The sequence below is a fragment of the Pseudophryne corroboree genome, assembly GCF_028390025.1.
Source record: "Pseudophryne corroboree isolate aPseCor3 chromosome 3 unlocalized genomic scaffold, aPseCor3.hap2 SUPER_3_unloc_8, whole genome shotgun sequence".
NCBI classification, from domain to species: domain Eukaryota; kingdom Metazoa; phylum Chordata; class Amphibia; order Anura; family Myobatrachidae; genus Pseudophryne; species Pseudophryne corroboree.
In genome coordinates this window covers 1,330,541-1,355,066 of record NW_026967574.1, presented here as the reverse complement: position 1 = coordinate 1,355,066, position 24,526 = coordinate 1,330,541, and the positions used below count along the sequence as shown (strand labels likewise).

Here is a 24,526-nt window from a genome sequence, read left to right as displayed (position 1 = left end):
TTCTCAACAGTAATAATGTTACTTATATAATTCCCCTTCTGTATATGGAACGTATGGTGTAACTAGATCTGACTCCTGTCATTCTCACCAGTAATAATGTTACTTATACATTTACCCTTCTGTATATGTAACATATGGTGTAACTAGATCTGACTCCTGTCATTCTCACCAGTATTAATGTTACTTATACATTTCCTCTTCTGTATATGTAACGTATGGTGTAACTAGATCTGACTCCTTTCATTCTCACCAGTAATAATGTTACTTATACATTTCCCCTTCTGTTTATGTAACGTATGGTGTAACTAGATCTGACTCCTGTCATTCTTACCGGTAATAATGTTACTTATACATTGCCCCTTTTGTATATGGAACTTATGGTGTAACTAGATCTGACTCATGTTATTCTCACCAGTAATAATGTTACTTATACATTTCCCCTACTGTATATGTAATGTATGGTGTAACTAGGACTGACTCCTGTCAGTCTCACCAGTATTAATGTTACTAATACACTTCCCCTTCTGTATATATAACATATGGTGTAACTAGATCTGACTCCTGTCACTCTCACCAGTAATAATGTTACTTATACATTTCCCCTTCTGTATATGTAACGTATGGTGTAACTAGATCTGACTTCTGTATTTCTCACCAGTAATGTTACTTATACATTTCCCCTTCTGTAGATGGAACATATGGTGTAACTAGATCTGACTCCTGTCACTCTCACCAGTAATAATGTTACTTGTAGATTTCCCCTTCTGTATATGTAACGTATGGTGTAACTAGATCTGACTCCTGTCACTCTCACCAGTAATAATGTTACTTATACATCACTTTCCTCCAAATAGGACTCACAGAACTTTACATTCACAATTACACAGAGGACAAGATAGACAATAAGTAGAACAGAATAAAGACCTCAGCATGTGGGATGTATTATTTAGGAAGTGAAGGAACATTAATGAAACATGTGAGTAACAGTCATCAGTCTGTTTGTGGTCTCCAGGGTGGAGGTCTCTTGGACTGTGCGAGGCAGCAGGTTCCATGGTCAGGGCTGCATAGCTAACAGATCAACCACAAATGAATTACGGCAGATTCTTGGTACTGCTGGTAACAGTCTGAGGGGGAGAGGTAAAGAATTCCAGAGAAAGGGAGCAGCACGTGAAAAATCTTGGATAGGAGTGGGAGGAAGTAATCAGAAGACAGCGAGTCGGCGTGCATTAGCATATGGACCTGTTTCACTAGGACTGAGTCACGGCCAACTGGCATCACCCACACCTGGAGCTCAGCTAGACATTTAGTATTGGTATTGTTTTCAGTACCCGGAGCAAAGACAGGTTATCTGCATAGTAGAGGTAAAGGAGGACATGACGTCTTATTATTTCACCCAGTAGCAGCATGAATATTGTAAAAAAAAAACCACAGGACATAGGATAAAACCTGAAGGAACAATGCAGGGAAATGGTGAAGATGAGTATACTCCAGAAGATTAAAATGGTTCCCCACCTGTGTGATGTCTACTGTATCCAACAAGAGCTGATTTATTAATCACTCAGAGCATGTAAATAGCTTCACACCTCTGTGAGTTCTCTCATGTTGAACAAGATGTGATTTCCGTGTAAAACATTTCCCACACTCAGAACATGGAAATGGCTTCTCACTTGTGTGAAGTCTCTCATGTCTAACAAGAGTTGATTTCTGTGTAAAACATTCTTCACACTCAGAACATGAAAATGGCTTCTCTCCGGTGTGACTTCTCTCATGTCTAACAAGAGCTGATTTAAGTGCAAAACGTTTCCCACACTCAGAACATGAAAATGGCTTCTCTCCGGTGTGACTTCTCTCATGTATAATAAGATATGACTTGTGTGAAAAATCTTTTCCACACTCAGAACAAGAAAATGGCTTCTCTCCGGTGTGACTTCTTTCATGTTGAACAAGATTCGATTTCTGTGTAAAACATTTCCCACACTCAGAACATGTAAATGGCTTCTCTCCGGTGTGACTTCTCTCATGTCTAACAAGAGTTGATTTAAGTGCAAAACGTTTCCCACACTCAGAACATGTAAATGGCTTCTCTCCGGTGTGACTTCTCTCATGTTGAACAAGAGTTGATTTCTGTGAAAAACCTTTTCCACACTCAGAACATGTAAATGGCTTCTCTCCGGTGTGACTTCTCTCATGCATAACAAGATATGACTTGTGTGAAAAACGTTTTCCACACTCGGAACAAGAAAATGGCTTCTCTCCGGTGTGACTTCTCTCATGGTGAACAAGAAATAATTTCCGTGCAAAACATTTCCCACACTCAGAACATGGAAACTGCCTCTCACCTGCCTTAACTGGCTGATGGGTAATGCGCTTTGTGTTCTGTGTAAAACATTTGGCATCTATAGAACAGGGAAACTCTGTATCTACTCTCAGAGCTGGAACAGATGCACCAATATCAGAGTGATCAGGAGAACATTTCCCAGGATCAGAGGGATCAGCTGATAGAGCTGGATGTACAATTGGGGTAATGGGGTTAGCTCCTGGAGAATCCTGTCTACTGTCATCTTTTATTTCACAATCCTGGGATGATATTAGATGTCCTTCTGAGATATTCCTGCTTGTGTGTTCATCTGCTGGAAATAAAATACATTTTGGAAATGTGAATTTTCATAAAACAATGAAAATCTGGTAAAGATTATGATCAAAACTGGAAAATTACTATAAAATGAGTAGACAAGACCCAGGGTGTTACATGGAACAATATATAATTCTGTAACAGACATTGTATCCAGTACTGTATTTCTAATATTGCTTTTATGTTTATCTTGAAAATAATACTAGGAAGCTTGGACAGGAGTGTTACTAACACTGAGCGAACATGTGGGATTACTAGAGGTGACATGGGCTGTGCAGTAATATAACATCGCCTGTGCATACATTTAGGTAACACTGAGATCATGTGGGATTACTAGAGGTGACATGGGCTGTGCAGTAATATAACATCGCCTGTGCATACATTTAGGTAACACTGAGATCATGTGGGATTACTAGAGATGACATGGGTTGTGCAGTAATATAACATCACCTGTGCATACATTTAGGTAACACTGAGATCATGTGGGATTACTAGAGGTGACATGGGCTGTGCAGTAATATAACATCACCTGTGCATACATTTAGGTAACACTGAGAGATCATGTGGGATTACTAGAGGTGACATGGGCTGTGCAGTAATATAACATCGCCTGTGCATACATTTAGGTAACACTGAGAGAACATGTGGGATTACTAGAGGTGACATGGGCTGTGCAGCAATATAACACCGCCTGTGCATACATTTAGGTAACACTGAGATCATGTGGGATTACTAGAGGTGACATGGGCTGTGCAGTAATATAACATCGCCTGTGCATACATTTAGGTAACACTGAGAGAACATGTGGGATTACTAGAGGTGACATGGGCTGTGCAGTAATATAACATCACCTGTGCATACATTTAGGTAACACTGAGAGATCATGTGGGATTACTAGAGGTGACATGGGCTGTGCAGTAATATAACATCGCCTGTGCATACATTTAGGTAACACTGAGAGAACATGTGGGATTACTAGAGGTGACATGGGCTGTGCAGCAATATAACACCGCCTGTGCATACATTTAGGTAACACTGAGATCATGTGGGATTACTAGAGGTGACATGGGCTGTGCAGTAATATAACATCACCTGTGCATACATTTAGGTAACACTGAGAGATCATGTGGGATTAATAGAGGTGACATGGGCTGTGCAGTAATATAACATCACCTGTGCATACATTTAGGTAACACTGAGAGATCATGTGGGATTACTAGAGGTGACATGGGCTGTGCAGTAATATAACATCGCCTGTGCATACATTTAGGTAACACAGAGAACATGTGGGATTACTAGAGGTGACATGGGCTGTGCAGTAATATAACATCGCCTGTGCATACATTTAGGTAACACTGAGAGATCATGTGGTATTACTAGAGGTGACATGGGCTGTGCAGTAATATAACATCGCCTGTGCGTACATTTAGGTAACACTGAGAGATCATATGGGATTACTAGAGGTGACATGGGCTGTGCAGTAATATAACATCGCCTGTGCATACATTTAGGTAACACTGAGAGATCATGTGGGATTACTAGAGGTGACATGGGCTGTGCAGTAATATAACATCGCCTGTGCATACATTTAGGTAACATAGAGAACATGTGGGATTACTAGAGGTGACATGGGCTGTGCAGTAATATAACATCACCTGTGCATACATTTAGGTAACACTGAGATCATGTGGGATTACTAGAGATGACATGGGCTGTGCAGTAATATAACATTGCCTGTGCATACATTTAGGTAACACAGAGATCATGTGGGATTACTAGAGGTGACATGGGCTGTGCAGTAATATAACATCGCCTGTGCATACATTTAGGTAACACTGAGAGATCATGTGGGATTACTAGAGGTGACACGGGCTGTGCAGTAATATAACATCACCTGTGCATACATTTAGGTACCACTGAGAGATCATGTGGGATTACTAGAGGTGACATGGGCTGTGCAGTAATATAACATCGCCTGTGCATACATTTAGGTAACACTGAGATCATGTGGGATTACTAGAGGTGACATGGGCTGTGCAGTAATATAACATCGCCTGTGCATACATTTAGGTAACACTGAGAGAACATGTGGGATTACTAGAGGTGACATGGACTGTGCAGTAATATAACATCGCCTGTGCATACATTTAGGTAACACTGAGAAAACATGTGGGATTACTAGAGGTGACATGGGCTGTGCAGTAATATAACATCACCTGTGCATACATTTAGGTAACACTGAGATCATGTGGGATTACTAGAGATGACATGGGCTGTGCAGTAATATAACATCGCCTGTGCATACATTTAGGTAACACAGAGATCATGTGGGATTACTAGAGGTGACATGGGCTGTGCAGTAATATAACATCGCCTGTGCATACATTTAGGTAACACAGAGATCATGTGGGATAACTAGAGGTGACATGGGCTGTGCAGTAATATAACATCGCCTGTGCATACATTTAGGTAACACTGAGATCATGTGGGATTACTAGAGGTGACATGGACTGTGCAGTAATATAACATCGCCTGTGCATACATTTAGGTAACACTGAGATCATGTGGGATTACTAGAGGTGACATGGGATGTGCAGTAATATAACATCTCCTGTGCGTACATTTAGATAACACTGAGAGATCATGTGGGATTACTAGAGGTGACATGGGCTGTGTAGTAATATAACATCGCCTCTGCATACATTTAGGTAACACTGAGAGATCATGTGGGATTACTAGAGGTGACATGGGCTGTGCAGTAATATAACATCTCCTGTGCGTACATTTAGATAACACTGAGAGATCATGTGGGATTACTAGAGGTGACATGGGCTGTGCAGTAATATAACATCGCCTGTGCATACATTTAGGTAACACTGAGAGATCATGTGGGATTACTAGAGGTGACATGGGCTGTGCAGTAATATAACATCACCTGAGTATACATGTAGGTAACACTGAGAGATCATGTGGGATTACTAGAGATGACATGGGCTGTGCAGTAATATAACATCACCTGTGCATACATTTAGGTAACACTGAGATCATGTGGGATTACTAGAGATGACATGGGCTGTGCAGTAATATAACATCGCCTGTGCATACATTTAGGTAACACAGAGATCATGTGGGATTACTAGAGGTGACATGGGCTGTGCAGTAATATAACATCACCTGTGCATACATTTAGGTAACACTGAGAGATCATGTGGAATTACTAGAGGTGACACGGGCTGTGCAGTAATATAACATCACCTGTGCATACATTTAGGTAACACTGAGAGATCATGTGGGATTACTAGAGGTGACATGGGCTGTGCAGTAATATAACATCACCTGAGTATACATGTAGGTAACACTGAGAGATCATGTGGGATTACTAGAGGTGACATGGGCTGTGCAGTAATATAACATCACCTGTGCATACATTTAGGTAACACTGAGATCATGTGGGATTACTAGAGGTGACATGGGCTGTGCAGTAATATAACATCTCCTGTGCATACATTTAGGTAACACTGAGATCATGTGGTATTACTAGAGGTGACATGGGCTGTGCAGTAATATAACATCGCCTGTGCATACATTTAGGTAACACTGAGATCATGTGGGATTACTAGAGATGACATGGGTTGTGCAGTAATATAACATCACCTGTGCATACATTTAGGTAACACTGAGATCATGTGGGATTACTAGAGGTGACATGGGCTGTGCAGTAATATAACATCGCCTGTGCATACATTTAGGTAACACTGAGAGATCATGTGGGATTACTAGAGGTGACATGGGCTGTGCAGTAATATAACATCGCCTGTGCATACATTTAGGTAACACTGAGAGAACATGTGGGATTACTAGAGGTGACATGGGCTGTGCAGCAATATAACACCGCCTGTGCATACATTTAGGTAACACTGAGATCATGTGGGATTACTAGAGGTGACATGGGCTGTGCAGTAATATAACATCGCCTGTGCATACATTTAGGTAACACTGAGAGAACATGTGGGATTACTAGAGGTGACATGGGCTGTGCAGTAATATAACATCACCTGTGCATACATTTAGGTAACACTGAGATCATGTGGGATTACTAGAGGTGACATGGGCTGTGCAGTAATATAACATCGCCTGTGCATACATTTAGGTAACACTGAGAGAACATGTGGGATTACTAGAGGTGACATGGGCTGTGCAGCAATATAACACCGCCTGTGCATACATTTAGGTAACACTGAGATCATGTGGGATTACTAGAGGTGACATGGGCTGTGCAGTAATATAACATCACCTGTGCATACATTTAGGTAACACTGAGAGATCATGTGGGATTACTAGAGGTGACATGGGCTGTGCAGTAATATAACATCGCCTGTGCATACATTTAGGTAACACAGAGAACATGTGGGATTACTAGAGATGACATGGGCTGTGCAGTAATATAACATCGCCTGTGCATACATTTAGGTAACACTGAGAGAACATGTGGGATTACTAGAGGTGACATGGGCTGTGCAGTAATATAACATCCCCTGTGCATACATTTAGGTAACACTGAGAGATCATATGGGATTACTAGAGGTGACATGGGCTGTGCAGTAATATAACATCGCCTGTGCATACATTTAGGTAACACTGAGAGATCATGTGGTATTACTAGAGGTGACATGGGCTGTGCAGTAATATAACATCTCCTGTGCATACATTTAGGTAACACTGAGATCATGTGGTATTACTAGAGGTGACATGGGCTGTGCAGTAATATAACATCGCCTGTGCATACATTTAGGTAACACTGAGATCATGTGGGATTACTAGAGATGACATGGGTTGTGCAGTAATATAACATCACCTGTGCATACATTTAGGTAACACTGAGATCATGTGGGATTACTAGAGGTGACATGGGCTGTGCAGTAATATAACATCGCCTGTGCATACATTTAGGTAACACTGAGAGATCATGTGGGATTACTAGAGGTGACATGGGCTGTGCAGTAATATAACATCGCCTGTGCATACATTTAGGTAACACTGAGAGATCATGTGGTATTACTAGAGGTGAAATGGGCTGTGCAGTAATATAACATCACCTGTGCATACATTTAGGTAACACTGAGAGATCATGTGGGATTACTAGAGGTGACATGGGCTGTGCAGTAATATAACATCACCTGTGCATACATTTAGGTACCACTGAGAGATCATGTGGGATTACTAGAGGTGACATGGGCTGTGCAGTAATATAACATCGCCTGTGCATACATTTAGGTAACACTGAGATCATGTGGGATTACTAGAGGTGACATGGGCTGTGCAGTAATATAACATCGCCTGTGCATACATTTAGGTAACACTGAGAGAACATGTGGGATTACTAGAGGTGACATGGACTGTGCAGTAATATAACATCGCCTGTGCATACATTTAGGTAACACTGAGATCATGTGGGATTACTAGAGGTGACATGGGCTGTGCAGTAATATAACATCACCTGTGCATACATTTAGGTAACACTGAGAGATCATGTGGGATTACTAGAGGTGACATGGGCTGTGCAGTAATATAACATCGCCTGTGCATACATTTAGGTAACACAGAGAACATGTGGGATTACTAGAGATGACATGGGCTGTGCAGTAATATAACATTGCCTGTGCATACATTTAGGTAACACAGAGAACATGTGGGATTACTAGAGGTGACATGGGCTGTGCAGTAATATAACATCGCCTGTGCATACATTTAGGTAACACTGAGAGATCATGTAGTATTACTAGAGGTGACATGGGCTGTGCAGTAATATAACATCGCCTGTGCATACATTTAGGTAACACTGAGAGAACATGTGGGATTACTAGAGGTGACATGGGCTGTGCAGTAATATAACATCCCCTGTGCATACATTTAGGTAACACTGAGAGATCATATGGGATTACTAGAGGTGACATGGGCTGTGCAGTAATATAACATCGCCTGTGCATACATTTAGGTAACACTGAGAGATCATGTGGTATTACTAGAGGTGACATGGGCTGTGCAGTAATATAACATCGCCTGTGCATACATTTAGGTAACACTGAGATCATGTGGGATTACTAGAGATGACATGGGTTGTGCAGTAATATAACATCACCTGTGCATACATTTAGGTAACACTGAGATCATGTGGGATTACTAGAGGTGACATGGGCTGTGCAGTAATATAACATCGCCTGTGCATACATTTAGGTAACACTGAGAGATCATGTGGGATTACTAGAGGTGACATGGGCTGTGCAGTAATATAACATCGCCTGTGCATACATTTAGGTAACACTGAGAGATTATGTGGTATTACTAGAGGTGAAATGGGCTGTGCAGTAATATAACATCGCCTGTGCATACATTTAGGTAACACTGAGAGATCATGTGGGATTACTAGAGGTGACATGGGCTGTGCAGTAATATAACATCACCTGTGCATACATTTAGGTAACACTGAGAGATCATGTGGGATTACTAGAGGTGACATGGGCTGTGCAGTAATATAACATCACCTGTGCATACATTTAGGTACTACTGAGAGATCATGTGGGATTACTAGAGGTGACATGGGCTGTGCAGTAATATAACATCGCCTGTGCATACATTTAGGTAACACTGAGATCATGTGGGATTACTAGAGGTGACATGGGCTGTGCAGTAATATAACATCGCCTGTGCATACATTTAGGTAACACTGAGAGAACATGTGGGATTACTAGAGGTGACATGGACTGTGCAGTAATATAACATCGCCTGTGCATACATTTAGGTAACACTGAGATCATGTGGGATTACTAGAGGTGACATGGACTGTGCAGTAATATAACATCGCCTGTGCATACATTTAGGTAACACTGAGATCATGTGGGATTACTAGAGGTGACATGGACTGTGCAGTAATATAACATCGCCTGTGCATACATTTAGGTAACACAGAGATCATGTGGGATAACTAGAGGTGACATGGGCTGTGCAGTAATATAACATCGCCTGTGCATACATTTAGGTAACACTGAGATCATGTGGGATTACTAGAGGTGACATGGACTGTGCAGTAATATAACATCGCCTGTGCATACATTTAGGTAACACTGAGATCATGTGGGATTACTAGAGGTGACATTGCATGTGCAGTAATATAACATCTCCTGTGCATACATTTAGGTAACACTGAGATCATGTGGGATTACTAGAGGTGACATGGACTGTGCAGTAATATAACATCGCCTGTGCATACATTTAGGTAACACTGAGAGATTATGTGGGATTACTAGAGGTGACATGGGCTGTGTAGTAATATAACATCGCCTGTGCATACATTTAGGTAACACTGAGAGAACATGTGGGATTACTAGAGGTGACATGGGCTGTGCAGTAATATAACATCGCCTGTGCATACATTTAGGTAACACTGAGAGATCATGTGGGATTACTAGAGGTGACATGGGATGTGCAGTAATATAACATCTCCTGTGCGTACATTTAGATAACACTGAGAGATCATGTGGGATTACTACAGGTGACATGGGCTGTGTAGTAATATAACATCGCCTGTGCATACATTTAGGTAACACTGAGATATCATGTGGGATTACTAGAGGTGACATGGGCTGTGCAGTAATATATCATCGCCTGTGCATACATTTAGGTAACACTGAGAGATCATGTGGGATTACTAGAGGTGACATGGGCTGTGCAGTAATATAACATCTCCTGTGCGTACATTTAGATAACACTGAGAGATCATGTGGGATTACTACAGGTGACATGGGCTGTGCAGTAATATAACATCGCCTGTGCATACATTTAGGTAACACTGAGAGATCATGTGGGATTACTAGAGGTGACATGGGCTGTGCAGTAATATAACATCACCTGTGCATACATTTAGGTAACACTGAGAGACCATGTGGGATTACTAGAGGTGACATGGGCTGTGCAGTAATATAACATCACCTGAGTATACATGTAGGTAACACTGAGAGATCATGTGGGATTACTAGAGGTGACATGGGATGTGCAGTAATATAACATCACCTGTGCATACATGTAGGTAACACTGAGATCATGTGGGATTACTAGAGGTGACATGGGCTGTGCAGTAATATAACATCGCCTGTGCATACATTTAGGTAACACTGAGAGAACATGTGGGATTACTAGAGGTGACATGGACTGTGCAGTAATATAACATCGCCTGTGCATACATTTAGGTAACACTGAGATCATGTGGGATTACTAGAGGTGACATGGGCTGTGCAGTAATATAACATCACCTGTGCATACATTTAGGTAACACTGAGAGATCATGTGGGATTACTAGAGGTGACATGGGCTGTGCAGTAATATAACATCGCCTGTGCATACATTTAGGTAACACAGAGAACATGTGGGATTACTAGAGATGACATGGGCTGTGCAGTAATATAACATTGCCTGTGCATACATTTAGGTAACACAGAGAACATGTGGGATTACTAGAGGTGACATGGGCTGTGCAGTAATATAACATCGCCTGTGCATACATTTAGGTAACACTGAGAGATCATGTAGTATTACTAGAGGTGACATGGGCTGTGCAGTAATATAACATCGCCTGTGCATACATTTAGGTAACACTGAGAGAACATGTGGGATTACTAGAGGTGACATGGGCTGTGCAGTAATATAACATCCCCTGTGCATACATTTAGGTAACACTGAGAGATCATATGGGATTACTAGAGGTGACATGGGCTGTGCAGTAATATAACATCGCCTGTGCATACATTTAGGTAACACTGAGAGATCATGTGGTATTACTAGAGGTGACATGGGCTGTGCAGTAATATAACATCGCCTGTGCATACATTTAGGTAACACTGAGATCATGTGGGATTACTAGAGATGACATGGGTTGTGCAGTAATATAACATCACCTGTGCATACATTTAGGTAACACTGAGATCATGTGGGATTACTAGAGGTGACATGGGCTGTGCAGTAATATAACATCGCCTGTGCATACATTTAGGTAACACTGAGAGATCATGTGGGATTACTAGAGGTGACATGGGCTGTGCAGTAATATAACATCGCCTGTGCATACATTTAGGTAACACTGAGAGATTATGTGGTATTACTAGAGGTGAAATGGGCTGTGCAGTAATATAACATCGCCTGTGCATACATTTAGGTAACACTGAGAGATCATGTGGGATTACTAGAGGTGACATGGGCTGTGCAGTAATATAACATCACCTGTGCATACATTTAGGTACTACTGAGAGATCATGTGGGATTACTAGAGGTGACATGGGCTGTGCAGTAATATAACATCGCCTGTGCATACATTTAGGTAACACTGAGATCATGTGGGATTACTAGAGGTGACATGGGCTGTGCAGTAATATAACATCGCCTGTGCATACATTTAGGTAACACTGAGAGAACATGTGGGATTACTAGAGGTGACATGGACTGTGCAGTAATATAACATCGCCTGTGCATACATTTAGGTAACACTGAGATCATGTGGGATTACTAGAGGTGACATGGACTGTGCAGTAATATAACATCGCCTGTGCATACATTTAGGTAACACTGAGATCATGTGGGATTACTAGAGGTGACATGGACTGTGCAGTAATATAACATCGCCTGTGCATACATTTAGGTAACACAGAGATCATGTGGGATAACTAGAGGTGACATGGGCTGTGCAGTAATATAACATCGCCTGTGCATACATTTAGGTAACACTGAGATCATGTGGGATTACTAGAGGTGACATGGACTGTGCAGTAATATAACATCGCCTGTGCATACATTTAGGTAACACTGAGATCATGTGGGATTACTAGAGGTGACATTGCATGTGCAGTAATATAACATCTCCTGTGCATACATTTAGGTAACACTGAGATCATGTGGGATTACTAGAGGTGACATGGACTGTGCAGTAATATAACATCGCCTGTGCATACATTTAGGTAACACTGAGAGATTATGTGGGATTACTAGAGGTGACATGGGCTGTGTAGTAATATAACATCGCCTGTGCATACATTTAGGTAACACTGAGAGAACATGTGGGATTACTAGAGGTGACATGGGCTGTGCAGTAATATAACATCGCCTGTGCATACATTTAGGTAACACTGAGAGATCATGTGGGATTACTAGAGGTGACATGGGATGTGCAGTAATATAACATCTCCTGTGCGTACATTTAGATAACACTGAGAGATCATGTGGGATTACTACAGGTGACATGGGCTGTGTAGTAATATAACATCGCCTGTGCATACATTTAGGTAACACTGAGATATCATGTGGGATTACTAGAGGTGACATGGGCTGTGCAGTAATATATCATCGCCTGTGCATACATTTAGGTAACACTGAGAGATCATGTGGGATTACTAGAGGTGACATGGGCTGTGCAGTAATATAACATCTCCTGTGCGTACATTTAGATAACACTGAGAGATCATGTGGGATTACTACAGGTGACATGGGCTGTGCAGTAATATAACATCGCCTGTGCATACATTTAGGTAACACTGAGAGATCATGTGGGATTACTAGAGGTGACATGGGCTGTGCAGTAATATAACATCACCTGTGCATACATTTAGGTAACACTGAGAGACCATGTGGGATTACTAGAGGTGACATGGGCTGTGCAGTAATATAACATCACCTGAGTATACATGTAGGTAACACTGAGAGATCATGTGGGATTACTAGAGGTGACATGGGATGTGCAGTAATATAACATCACCTGTGCATACATGTAGGTAACACTGAGATCATGTGGGATTACTAGAGGTGACATGGGCTGTGCAGTAATATAACATCGCCTGTGCATACATTTAGGTAACACTGAGAGATCATGTGGGATTACTAGAGGTGACATGGGCTGTGCAGTAATATAACATCTCCTGTGCATACATTTAGGTAACACTGAGAGATCATGTGGGATTACTAGAGGTGACATGGGCTGTGCAGTAATATAACATCTCCTGTGCATACATTTATGTAACACTGAGAGATCATGTGGGATTACTAGAGATGACATGGGCTGTGCAGTAATATAACATCTCCTGTGCATACATTTAGGTAACACTGAGAGATCATGTGGGATTACTAGAGGTGACATGGGCTGTGCAGTAATATAACATCACCTGTGCATACATTTATGTAACACTGAGAGATCATGTGGGATTACTAGAGGTGACATGGGCTGTGCAGTAATATAACATCTCCTGTGCATACATTTAGGTAACACTGAGAGAACATGTGGGATTACTAGAGGTGACATGGGCTGTGCAGTAATATAACATCACCTGTGCATACATTTAGGTAACACAGAGAACATGTGGGATTACTAGAGATGACATGGGCTGTGCAGTAATATAACATCGCCTGAGAGGCAGTTTCAGTCCTAGCAACACGGTCAGAAATCTGAGAAATAACCCCCCTAAGATAGGCTGACCACTCCGGTCCCCTAGCCGGGCTCTGCACTACTGTACTCACTCACACTGTGCGCTGCTTATTTACTATAAGAGACTGACAAATCCTCTGAGAGTCTCCTATGTAGAAGGATCAGCGTTTTCCTTTTACATTGATTTTATCAGTGATACCTTTGTGTATACTCATTGTGTATATCATGTATACCAGAGATATCATATACCTCAGGGTAACACCCATTAGTATATGTTTTGCTCTATATTACTGTTTATATTGTTTTTATGTTTGGTTGCATCATTTGGATAGAGCGCTACCTGGTATTCCCCACATTTGCACACAGCACGGGGCACAGTAACAGCCCGGCTGCCGGCACGTATACAAAATAATAGGTTGCCTATAGAATAATAGTAAACGCCAGGCACAGCTGCTGCAGAAACTCGTTACATACGTCACGTCAGTCTCTTCCGATACTGGTATTATATAATACAGCCCGGTGTCTCTACAGCAGATGGCCGTCGTTATACGTGTGGCGCCCTCCTAGCGGGAATGTCACATGTTACACCATTATAGTGACGTGACTGCTGGGGAGGGGGGGGGGGAGGGGCTCAGCCTGCAGCAGTCACACTGCCAGTGGTGTAGTAATGCTCTGCAGCTGTCACACTGCCAGTGGTGTAGTAATGCTCTGCAGCTGTCACACTGCCAGTGGTGTAGTAATGCTCTGCAGCTGTCACACTGCCAGTGGTGTAGTAATGCTCTGCAGCTGACATAATAATAATAACAATAATAATAATATAGAATTTGAAACATAGAAACATAGAATTTGTCGGCAGATAAGAACCACTTGGCCCATCTAGTCTGCCCCTTTTTTTTTTTTATATATTATTTTTTTATCACTAACCTTATTTGATCCTTATTTCTTTGTAAGGATATCCTTATGTCTATCCCATGCATGTTTAAATTGCTCTACTGTCTTAGCCTCTACCACCTCTGATGGGAGGCTATTCCACTTGTCCACTACCCTTTCTGTGAAATAATTTTTCCGCAAATTTCCCCTGAACCTCCCCCCCTCCAGTCTCAGTGCATGTCCTCGTGTCCTATTGCTTCTCTTCATTTGGAGAATGTTTCCCTCCTGGACTTTGTTAAAACCCTTCATATATTTGAAAGTTTCTATCATGTCCCCCCTTTCTCTTCTCTGCTCCAAACTATACATATTGAGATTTCTTAGTCTTTCTGGGTATGTTTTGTGATGTAGGCCATGCACCATTTTAGTTGCCCTCCTTTGTACAGTTTCTAATGTATTAATATCCTTTTGAAGATATGGCCTCCAGAACTGAATACAGTATTCTAGATGAGGCCGTACCAATGACCTATACAGTGGCATTATTACTTCTTTCTTTCTGCTGCTGATTCCTCTCCCAATGCAGCCAAGCATCTGACTAGCCTTCCTCATTGCCTTGTTACATTGCTTACCTGCCTTTAAGTCATCTGAAATAGTGACTCCTAGATCCCTTTCCTCCTCAGTAGTTTCCAGTATAGTGCCATTAATACTGTATTTAGCTTTAGGATTTTTGAGACCCAAGTGCATGATTTTGCATTTTTTGGCATTAAACTGTAATTGCCAGACTCTTGACCATTCCTCTAGTCTACCTAGATCCTCAATCATTTGTTTTACCCCACCTGGTGTGTCTACCCTGTTGCATACCTTTGTGTCATCTGCAAAAAGGCATACTTTCCCTTTAATCCCATTTGCAATGTCACCAATAAAGATATTGAAAAGCACTGGTCCAAGTACAGATCCCTGGGGTACTCCACTGGTAACATTTCCCTCCTGTGAATGCACTCCATTTACCACAACTCTCTGTTTTCTATCCTTCAACCAAGATCTTATCCATTCAATAATCCTAATATCCAATCCCAAACTTTCAAGTTTATTTAGCAGTCTGCGATGTGGAACTGTGTCAAAAGCCTTACTAAAGTCAAGATAAGCTATATCCATGGCTCCACCTTTATCCATCACTTTAGTCACACAATCAAAAAAGTCAATAAGATTTGTTTGACATGATCTTCCCCCAGTGAATCCATGCTGTTTGGGATCCAGTAAATTGCCGGATTTGAGATGATCTACAACTCTTTCTTTTAAGAGTGTTTCCATCAATTTCCCTACTACTGATGTAAGACTCACTGGTCTGTAGTTGTTTGCCTCTTCCTTGCTTCCACTTTTGTGCAGTGGGACTACGTTTGCTCTTTTCCAGTCCCCTGGAATTTCTCCTGTAGCTAATGACTGGTTGAATAATTCTGTCAATGGTGCTACCAGCACCTCTTTAAGTTCTTTTAGTATCCTTGGATGTATCCCATCTGGCCCCATAGATTTGTCCACTTTCAGCTTTGAGAGTTCTGTTAGGACCTTCTCCTCTGTAAATGTACTTGTTTCATTTTCCTGAATATCCCTGCAACTTAACTGTGGCCCCTTCCCCTCTCTTTCAGTAGTAAATACTGAGCAAAAATAATCATTAAGATGATCTGCTATTAAATTGTCTCCCTCAACAAGATTCCCAGTGTCCGTCTTTAGTTTTATAATTCCGCCTTTTGTTTTTCTTTTTTCGCTTATATACCTAAAAAAAGTTTTGCCTCCTTTACCCACTGACTGGGCCATTTTCTCCTCAGCTTGTGCCTTTGCACATCTGATTACCTTCTTTGTCTCCTTCTGTCTAACAAGATATATCTTTTTGTCTTCATTATTTTGTGTCTGCTTATATTTCCTAAAAGCCATCTTTTTTGCTCTCACAATATTTGCTACTTCTTTTGCAAACCACACTGGCTTCCTTTTCCTTGTGTTTTTCCTAACAGTTTTGATACAAAGGTCTGTTGCCTTCAATATTGCACATTTGAATGTTTTCCACCTCTCCTGCACTGTTTCCAAGTTCCTCCACTCTGCCAAAGAATCGCTTACACATTTTCCCATCCCTACAAAATCAGCCTTCCTAAAATCCAACACCTTTGTTTTTGTATGGGACGAGTCAGTCTCTGTCTTAATGCTGAACCATACTGCTTGATGATCACTGGATCCGAGGTTTTCACCCACTTTTACGTCTGATAATCTGTCTCCATTTGTAAGTATTAAGTCTAATATTGCGTCTTTCCGAGTGGGCTCCCTCACCAATTGGTGGAGGGATGCTCCCTGAAGGGAATTTAAAATGTTCCTACTTCTAGTGGAACTAGCAACAGACACCTCCCAGTTTACATCAGGAAGATTAAAGTCTCCCATGATTATTACCTCTCCTTTTAATGCCATTTTAGTTATGTCCTGCAATAGGTTCTTGTCAAGTTCCTCTTCCTGACCTGGTGGCCTGTATATCACGCCAATACGAATAATCAACTTTTCCCCTGTTTCTATGGTCACCCAAAGGGCCTCAGTTTTTTCTTCAATACTTTGTATTAATGTAGTATTTATGGCATTTTTTACATACATTGCTACCCCTCCCCCGATTTTTCCAATTCTGTCCTTCCTAAACAAAGTATATCCCGGTATAGCTATGTCCCAGTCATGATTTTCATTTTTTCATTGTACCATGACTCTGTAATTGCCACAATGTCTAGATCATCCCTTGTCATTATTGCAGTTAGTTCTGGGATTTTATTTCCTAAGCTCCTAGCATTTGCACACATAGCTTTTACCACAGGCTGCTCCCCCTGTATAATAATAATAATAATAATAATAATAATATTAACAGGACACCACAGATTGCTCCCCCTGTATAATAACAATAATAATAATAATAATAATAACAACAATAACAGGACACCACAGGCTGCTCCCCCTGTATTAATAAGAATTTACTTACCGATAATTCTATTTCTCGGAGTCCGTAGTGGATGCTGGGGTTCCTGAAAGGACCATGGGGAATAGCGGCTCCGCAGGAGACAGGGCACAAAAGTTAAGCTTTAGGATCAGGTGGTGTGCACTGGCTCCTCCCCCTATGACCCTCCTCCAAGCCTCAGTTAGGATACTGTGCCCGGACGAGCGTACATAATAAGGAAGGATTTTGAATCCCGGGTAAGACTCATACCAGCCACACCAATCACACCGTACAACCTGTGATCTGAACCCAGTTAACAGTATGAGAACAGAGGAGCCTCTGAAAGATGGCTCACTACAACAATAACCCGATTTAGTTAACAATAACTATGTACAAGTATTGCAGATAATCCGCACTTGGGATGGGCGCCCAGCATCCACTACGGACTCCGAGAAATAGAATTATCGGTAAGTAAATTCTTATTTTCTCTATCGTCCTAGTGGATGCTGGGGTTCCTGAAAGGACCATGGGGATTATACCAAAGCTCCCAAACGGGCGGGAGAGTGCGGATGACTCTGTAGCACCGAATGAGAGAACTCCAGGTCCTCCTTAGCCAGGGTATCAAATTTGTAGGATTTTACAAACGTGTTCTCCCCCGACCACGTAGCCGCTCGGCAAAGGTGTAAAGCCGAGACCCCTCGGCAGCCGCCCAAGATGAGCCCACCTTCCTTGTGGAATGGGCATTTACATATTTTTTGCTGTGGCAAGCCTGCCACAGAATGTGCAAGCTGAATTGTACTACAAATCCAACAAGCAATAGTCTGCTTAGAAGCAGGGGCACCCAGCTTGTTGGGTGCATACAGGATAAAACAGCAAGTCAGATTTCCTGACTCCAGCCGACCTGGATAAACTATATTTTCAGGGCCCTGACAACGTCCAGCAACTTGGAGTCCTCCAAGTCCCTAGTAGCCACAGGTACCACAATAAGCTGGTTCAGGTGAAACGCTGACACCACCTTAGGGATAAACTGGGGACGAGTCCGCAGCTTTGCTCTGTCCGAATGGACAATCAGATATGGCTTTGTGAGACAAAGCCGCCAATTTTGACACTCGCCTGGCCGAGGCCAGGACCAACCTCATGTTCACTTTCCATGTGAGATATATCAAATCCACAGATTTGAGTGGTTTAAACCAATGTGATTTTTGGAATCCCCAAAACTACGTTGAGATCCCCCAGTGCCACTGGAGACATCAAAAGGGGTTGTATATGCAGTACTCCCTTGACAAACTTCTGGACTTCAGGAACTGAAGCCAATTCTTTCTGGAAGAAAATCGACAGGCCGAAATTTGAACCTTAATGGACCCCAATTTGAGGCCCATAGACACTCCTGTTTGCAGGAAATATAGGAATTAACCTAGTTTGAAATTCTTCCGTGAAGCCTTCCTGGCCTCACACCATGGAACATATTTTCACCTAAACTGTGATAATGTTGTGCGGTCACCTCCTTCCTGGCTCTGACCAGGGTAGGGATGACCTCTTCCGGAATGCCTTTTTCCCTTAGGATCCGGCGTTCACCCGCCCCTGCGTCAACGCAGCTGCGGTAAGTCTTGGAAAAGACATGATTCTTGCTGAATCAAGACCCTTCTTATCTCTTGAAGTACCGGTTACCAAGTCCTTCTTGGCCAAACCGGAGCCACGAGTATAATTCTTACTCCTCTCCTTCCTATAATTCTCAATACCCTGGGTATGAGAGGCAGAGGAGGGAACACATACCCGACTGGTACACCCACGGTGTTACCGGAGCGACCCAGCTATTGCCTGAGGGTCTCTTGACCTGACGCTTCAGGTGGGACGCCATCTTATGACCACCTTTGGTCTTTCCCAACGGTTTACAATCATGTGGAAACTTCCAGATGAAGTTCCCACTTTTCCGAGTGGAATTCATTCCTGCTGAGGAAATTCAGTTTTCCACTCCCGGAATGAACACTGCTGACAGTGTTCTCTGCTGTCATTGCCCTCCTGCTTCTTGTGCCGCCCCGTCTGTTTACGTGGGCGACTGCCATGATGATGTCCGACCAGATCAGCACCGACTGACTTTGAAGCAGAGGTCTTCCTAGGCTCAGAGTATTGTAAATTGCTCTTAGCTCCAGTATATTCATGTGGAGAAAAGTCTCCAGACTTGACCACATTCCTTGGAAATTTCTTCCCTGTGTGACTGCTTCCCAGCCTCTCAGGCTGGCATCCGTGGTCACCAGAACACAGTCCTGAATGCTGAATGTGCTGTCCTCTAGAAGATGAGCACTCTGCAGCCCCCACAGAAGAGACACCCTTGTCCTTGGAGACAGGATTATCTGCTGATGCATCTGAAGATGCGATCCGGACCATTCGTCCAGCAAATCCCCCTGAAAAAATTTTTGCGTGAGATCTCCCGAATGGAATTGCTTCGTAAGAAGCCACCATTTTTCCCAGGACTCCTGTGCATTGATGCACTGATACTTGGCCTGGTTTTAGGAGGTTTCAGACTAGTTCGGATAGCTCCCTGGCTTTCTCCTCCAGGAGAAACACCTTTTTCTGGACTATGCCCAGAATCATTCCTAGGAACAGCAGACGTATCGTCGGAAAAACGTTGCGACTTTTGGAATATTTAGAATCCACTCGTGTCGTAGAACTACTTTAGATAGTGCTATTCCGACCTCCAACTGTTCTCTGGACCTTTCCCTTTTCAGGATATCGTCCAAGTAAGGGATAATTAAGATGCCCTTTTCTTTGAAGAGAATCATCTTTTCGGCCATTACCTTGGTAAAGGCCCGGGGTGCCGTGGATAATTCAACGGCAGCGTCAGAAACTGATATTGACAGTTCTGTACCACGAACCATAGGTACCCTTGTTGAGAAGGGCAAGTTTGGACATGGAGGTAATCCTTGATGTCCAGGGACACCATATAGTCCCCTTTTTTCCGGTTCGCTATCACTGTTCTGAGTGACTCCATTTTGATTTGAACCTTTGTATGTAAGTGTTCAAAGATTTCAGATTTAGAATATGTCTCACCAAGCCGTCTGGCTTCAGTAACACAATATGGTGTGGGAGACTAATACCCTTTTCCTTGATTGTAGGAGGGGTACTTTGATTATCACCTGCTGGAAATACAGCTTGTGAATTTTTTCCAATACTGCCTCCCTGTCGGAGGGAGCCTTTGGTAAAGCAGACTTCTGGAACCTGCGAGGAAAAGATGTCTCGAATCTCCAAACTGTACCCCTGGGATAATACTTTGTACGATCTAGGGGTCAACTTGCGAGTGATCCCACTGCACGCTGAGACTCTTGAGACGACCCCCCACCTCACCTGAGTCAGCTTGCACGGCCCCAGCGTCCTGCTGAGGACTTGGCAGACTCGGTGGAGGGCTTCTGTTCCTGGAAAGGGGCTGCCTTCTGCAGTCTACTTCCCTTTCCTCTATGTCTGGGCAGATATGACTGGCCTTTTGCCCGCATGCCCTTATGGGAACGGAAGGATTGAGGCTGAAAAGACAGTGTCTTTTTCTGCTGAGATGTGACTTGGGGTAAAAAGGTTGGATTTCCCAGCTGTTGCCGTGGCCCCCAGGTCCGATGGACCGACCCCAAGTACCTCCTCTCCTTTATACGACCATACTTTCATGTGCCGTATGGGATCTGCATCACCTGACCACTGTCGTGTCCATAACATCTTCTGGCAGATATGGACAACGCACTTATCTTGATGCCAGAGTGCAAATATCCCTCTGTGCATCTCGCATATATATATATATATATATATATATATATAGACTGCATCCTATTAAATGCTCTATATCACTAAAATATTTTCAGTCAGGGAATCCAACCAAGCCAACCCAGCACTGCATTTCCAGGCTGAGGCGATCGCTGGTCGCAGTATAACCACCGTATGTGTGTATATACTTTTTAGGATATTACTCCAGCTACATATCAGCTGGCTCCTTGAGGGCGGCCGTATCTGGAGACGGTAACGCCACATGATAAGCGTGTGAGCGCCTTATCCCCCCTAAGGGGTGTTTCCCAACGCGCCCTAACTTCTGGCGGGAAAAGGTATAACGCCAATATTTGCTAATGGGGTAAACCCACGCCTCATCACACACTTCATTTTATTTTATCTGATTCAGGAAAAACTACGGTAGTTTTTTTCACTCCCACATAATACCCATCTTTGTGGTACTTGTAGTATCAGAAATATGTAACACCTCCTTCATTGCCCTTAACGTGTGGCCCTAATGAGGAATACGTTTGTTTATTCACCGTCGACACTGGATTTAGTGTCCGTGTCAGTGTCTGTGTCGACCGACTAATGTAAACGATCGTTTTAAACCCCTGACGGTGTTTTTGAGACGTCTGGATCGGTACTAATTGTTTGTCGGCCGTCTCATGTCGTCCACCGACCTTGCAGCGTGTTGACATTATCACGTAATTCCTTAAATAAGCCATCCATTCCGGTGTCGACTCCCTAGAGAGTGACATCACCATTACAGGCAATTGCTCCGCCTCCTCACCAACATCGTCCTCATACATGTCGACACACACGTACCGACACACCAGCACACACACAGGGAATGCTCTGATAGAGGACAGGACCCACTAGCCCTTTGGAGAGACAGAGGGAGAGTTTGCCAGCACACACCAAAAACGCTATAATTATATAGGGACAACCTTATATAAGTGTTTTCCCTTATAGCATCTTTATATATATTTCTAACGCCAAATTAGTGCCCCCCCTCTCTGTTTTAACCCTGTTTCTGTAGTGCAGTGCAGGGGAGAGCCTGGGAGCCTTCCCTCCAGCCTTTCTGTGAGGGAAAATGGCGCTGTGTGCTGAGGAGATAGGCCCCGCCCCTTTTTCGGCGGGCTCGTCTCCCGCTCTTCAACGGATTCTGGCAGGGGTTAAATATCCCCATATAGCCCCCGGAGGCTATATGTGAGGTATTTTTTGCCAAATAACAGGTTTCCATTGCTGCCCAGGGCGCCCCCCCCCCAGCGCCCTGCACCCTCAGTGACTGCCGTGTGAAGTGTGCTGACAACAATGGCGCACAGCTGCAGTGCTGTGCGCTACCTTAAGAAGACTGAGGAGTCTTCTGCCGCCGATTCTGGACCTTCTTCTCTTTTCGGCATCTGCAAGGGGGCCGGCGGCGCGGCTCTGGTGACCCATCCAGGCTGTACCTGTGATCGTCCCTCTGGAGCTAATGTCCAGTAGCCTAAGAAGCCAATCCATCCTGCACGCAGGTGAGTTCGCTTCTTCTCCCCTAAGTCCCTCGTTGCAGTGATCCTGTTGCCAGCAGGACTCACTGTAAAATAAAAAACCTAAAACTAAACTTTTCTAAGCAGCTCTTTAGGAGAGCCACCTAGATTGCACCCTTCTCGGCCGGGCACAAAAACCTAACTGAGGCTTGGAGGAGGGTCATAGGGGGAGGAGCCAGTGCACACCACCTGATCCTAAAGCTTAACTTTTGTGCCCTGTCTCCTGCGGAGCCGCTATTCCCCATGGTCCTTTCAGGAACCCCAGCATCCACTAGGACGATAGAGAAATATTAATAATAAGAGGACACCACAGGCTGCTCCCACTGTATATTAATAATAACAAGACACCACAGGCTGCTCCCCCTGTATAATAATATTATTATTATTATTATTATTATTATTAACAGGACACCACAGACTGCTCCCCCTGTATAATAACAATAATAATAATAACAATAACAGGACACCACAGGCTGCTCCCCCTGTATAATATTAATAATAAGAGGACACCACAGGCTGCTCCCCCTGTATAATATTAATAATAACAGGACACCACAGGCTGCTCCCCCTGTATAATAATAATAACAGGACACCACAGGCTGCTCCCCCTGTATAGTACTAATAACAGGACACCACAGTCTACTCCTCCTGTATAATAATAATAACAGGACACTACAGGCTGCTCCCCCTGTATAGTAAGCCCACTTGATTCTAGCATCTACCATTACCTGATCTCCACGGACACTGGGAGGCTGCAGCAGTCGATGAAAACTAATTTCCTGTATGTGGAACGCACAGTCCGGAAGTAAGGTGGAACGCACAGTCCGGAAGTAGGGCATGATTGGCAAAGGCTGCTTTCTGGTTACTGGCCCCTCCCCTCCTACACCCCGCCCACAGCTCCGCCCCCAGTAAATACTAAAACCATAAAAGTCCTCAGTGCAGGAGGCCGGCAGCCATTTTCTTGTAGACCATTCCGGCAGCAGCAATAGGATCCCTGGCCGTGTAGTGACGTCAGGATCGGCGGCCATTTTCCCCTGGTCTGAGCTCCGCCTTCCTTCTATCATTCCCACAAGGCAGCAGGAGCAGAGAGCAGCCATTGCTGTGTCTGGCAGCAGGTAATGATATTATTATTATTATTCTATAGGCTGAGCAGCTCTGGTGTCAGGTTCTGTACTACAGGGGGAGCAGCCTCTGGTGCCTTGTTATAGTGCAGCTGGAGCAGCCTCTGGTGCTGCATTATCCCTGTACAGGTGGCTGACACTCTAGTGTCCTATTACCGTGATACAGGTGGCGCAGACCCCGCCGTTACCGTAATACAGGGGGCGCAGACCCCGCCA

General features: G+C 43.3%; 1 protein-coding gene across 1 annotated transcript in view; it reads right to left on the bottom strand.

Annotated features, from left to right (window-relative positions):
• Positions 1 to 1,554: 1,554 nt before the first annotated feature.
• Positions 1,555 to 24,526, bottom strand: part of LOC134984779 (gastrula zinc finger protein XlCGF17.1-like) — a 42,559-nt gene continuing 19,587 nt past the window's right edge. The window contains exons 2-3 of the mRNA XM_063950272.1: positions 2,515 to 2,630; positions 1,555 to 2,352 (exon numbers count right to left, since the gene is read on the bottom strand). Of these exons, the coding sequence (XP_063806342.1) occupies positions 1,555 to 2,352; positions 2,515 to 2,630 (914 nt within the window). The remainder of the gene's footprint in view (positions 2,353 to 2,514; positions 2,631 to 24,526) is intronic.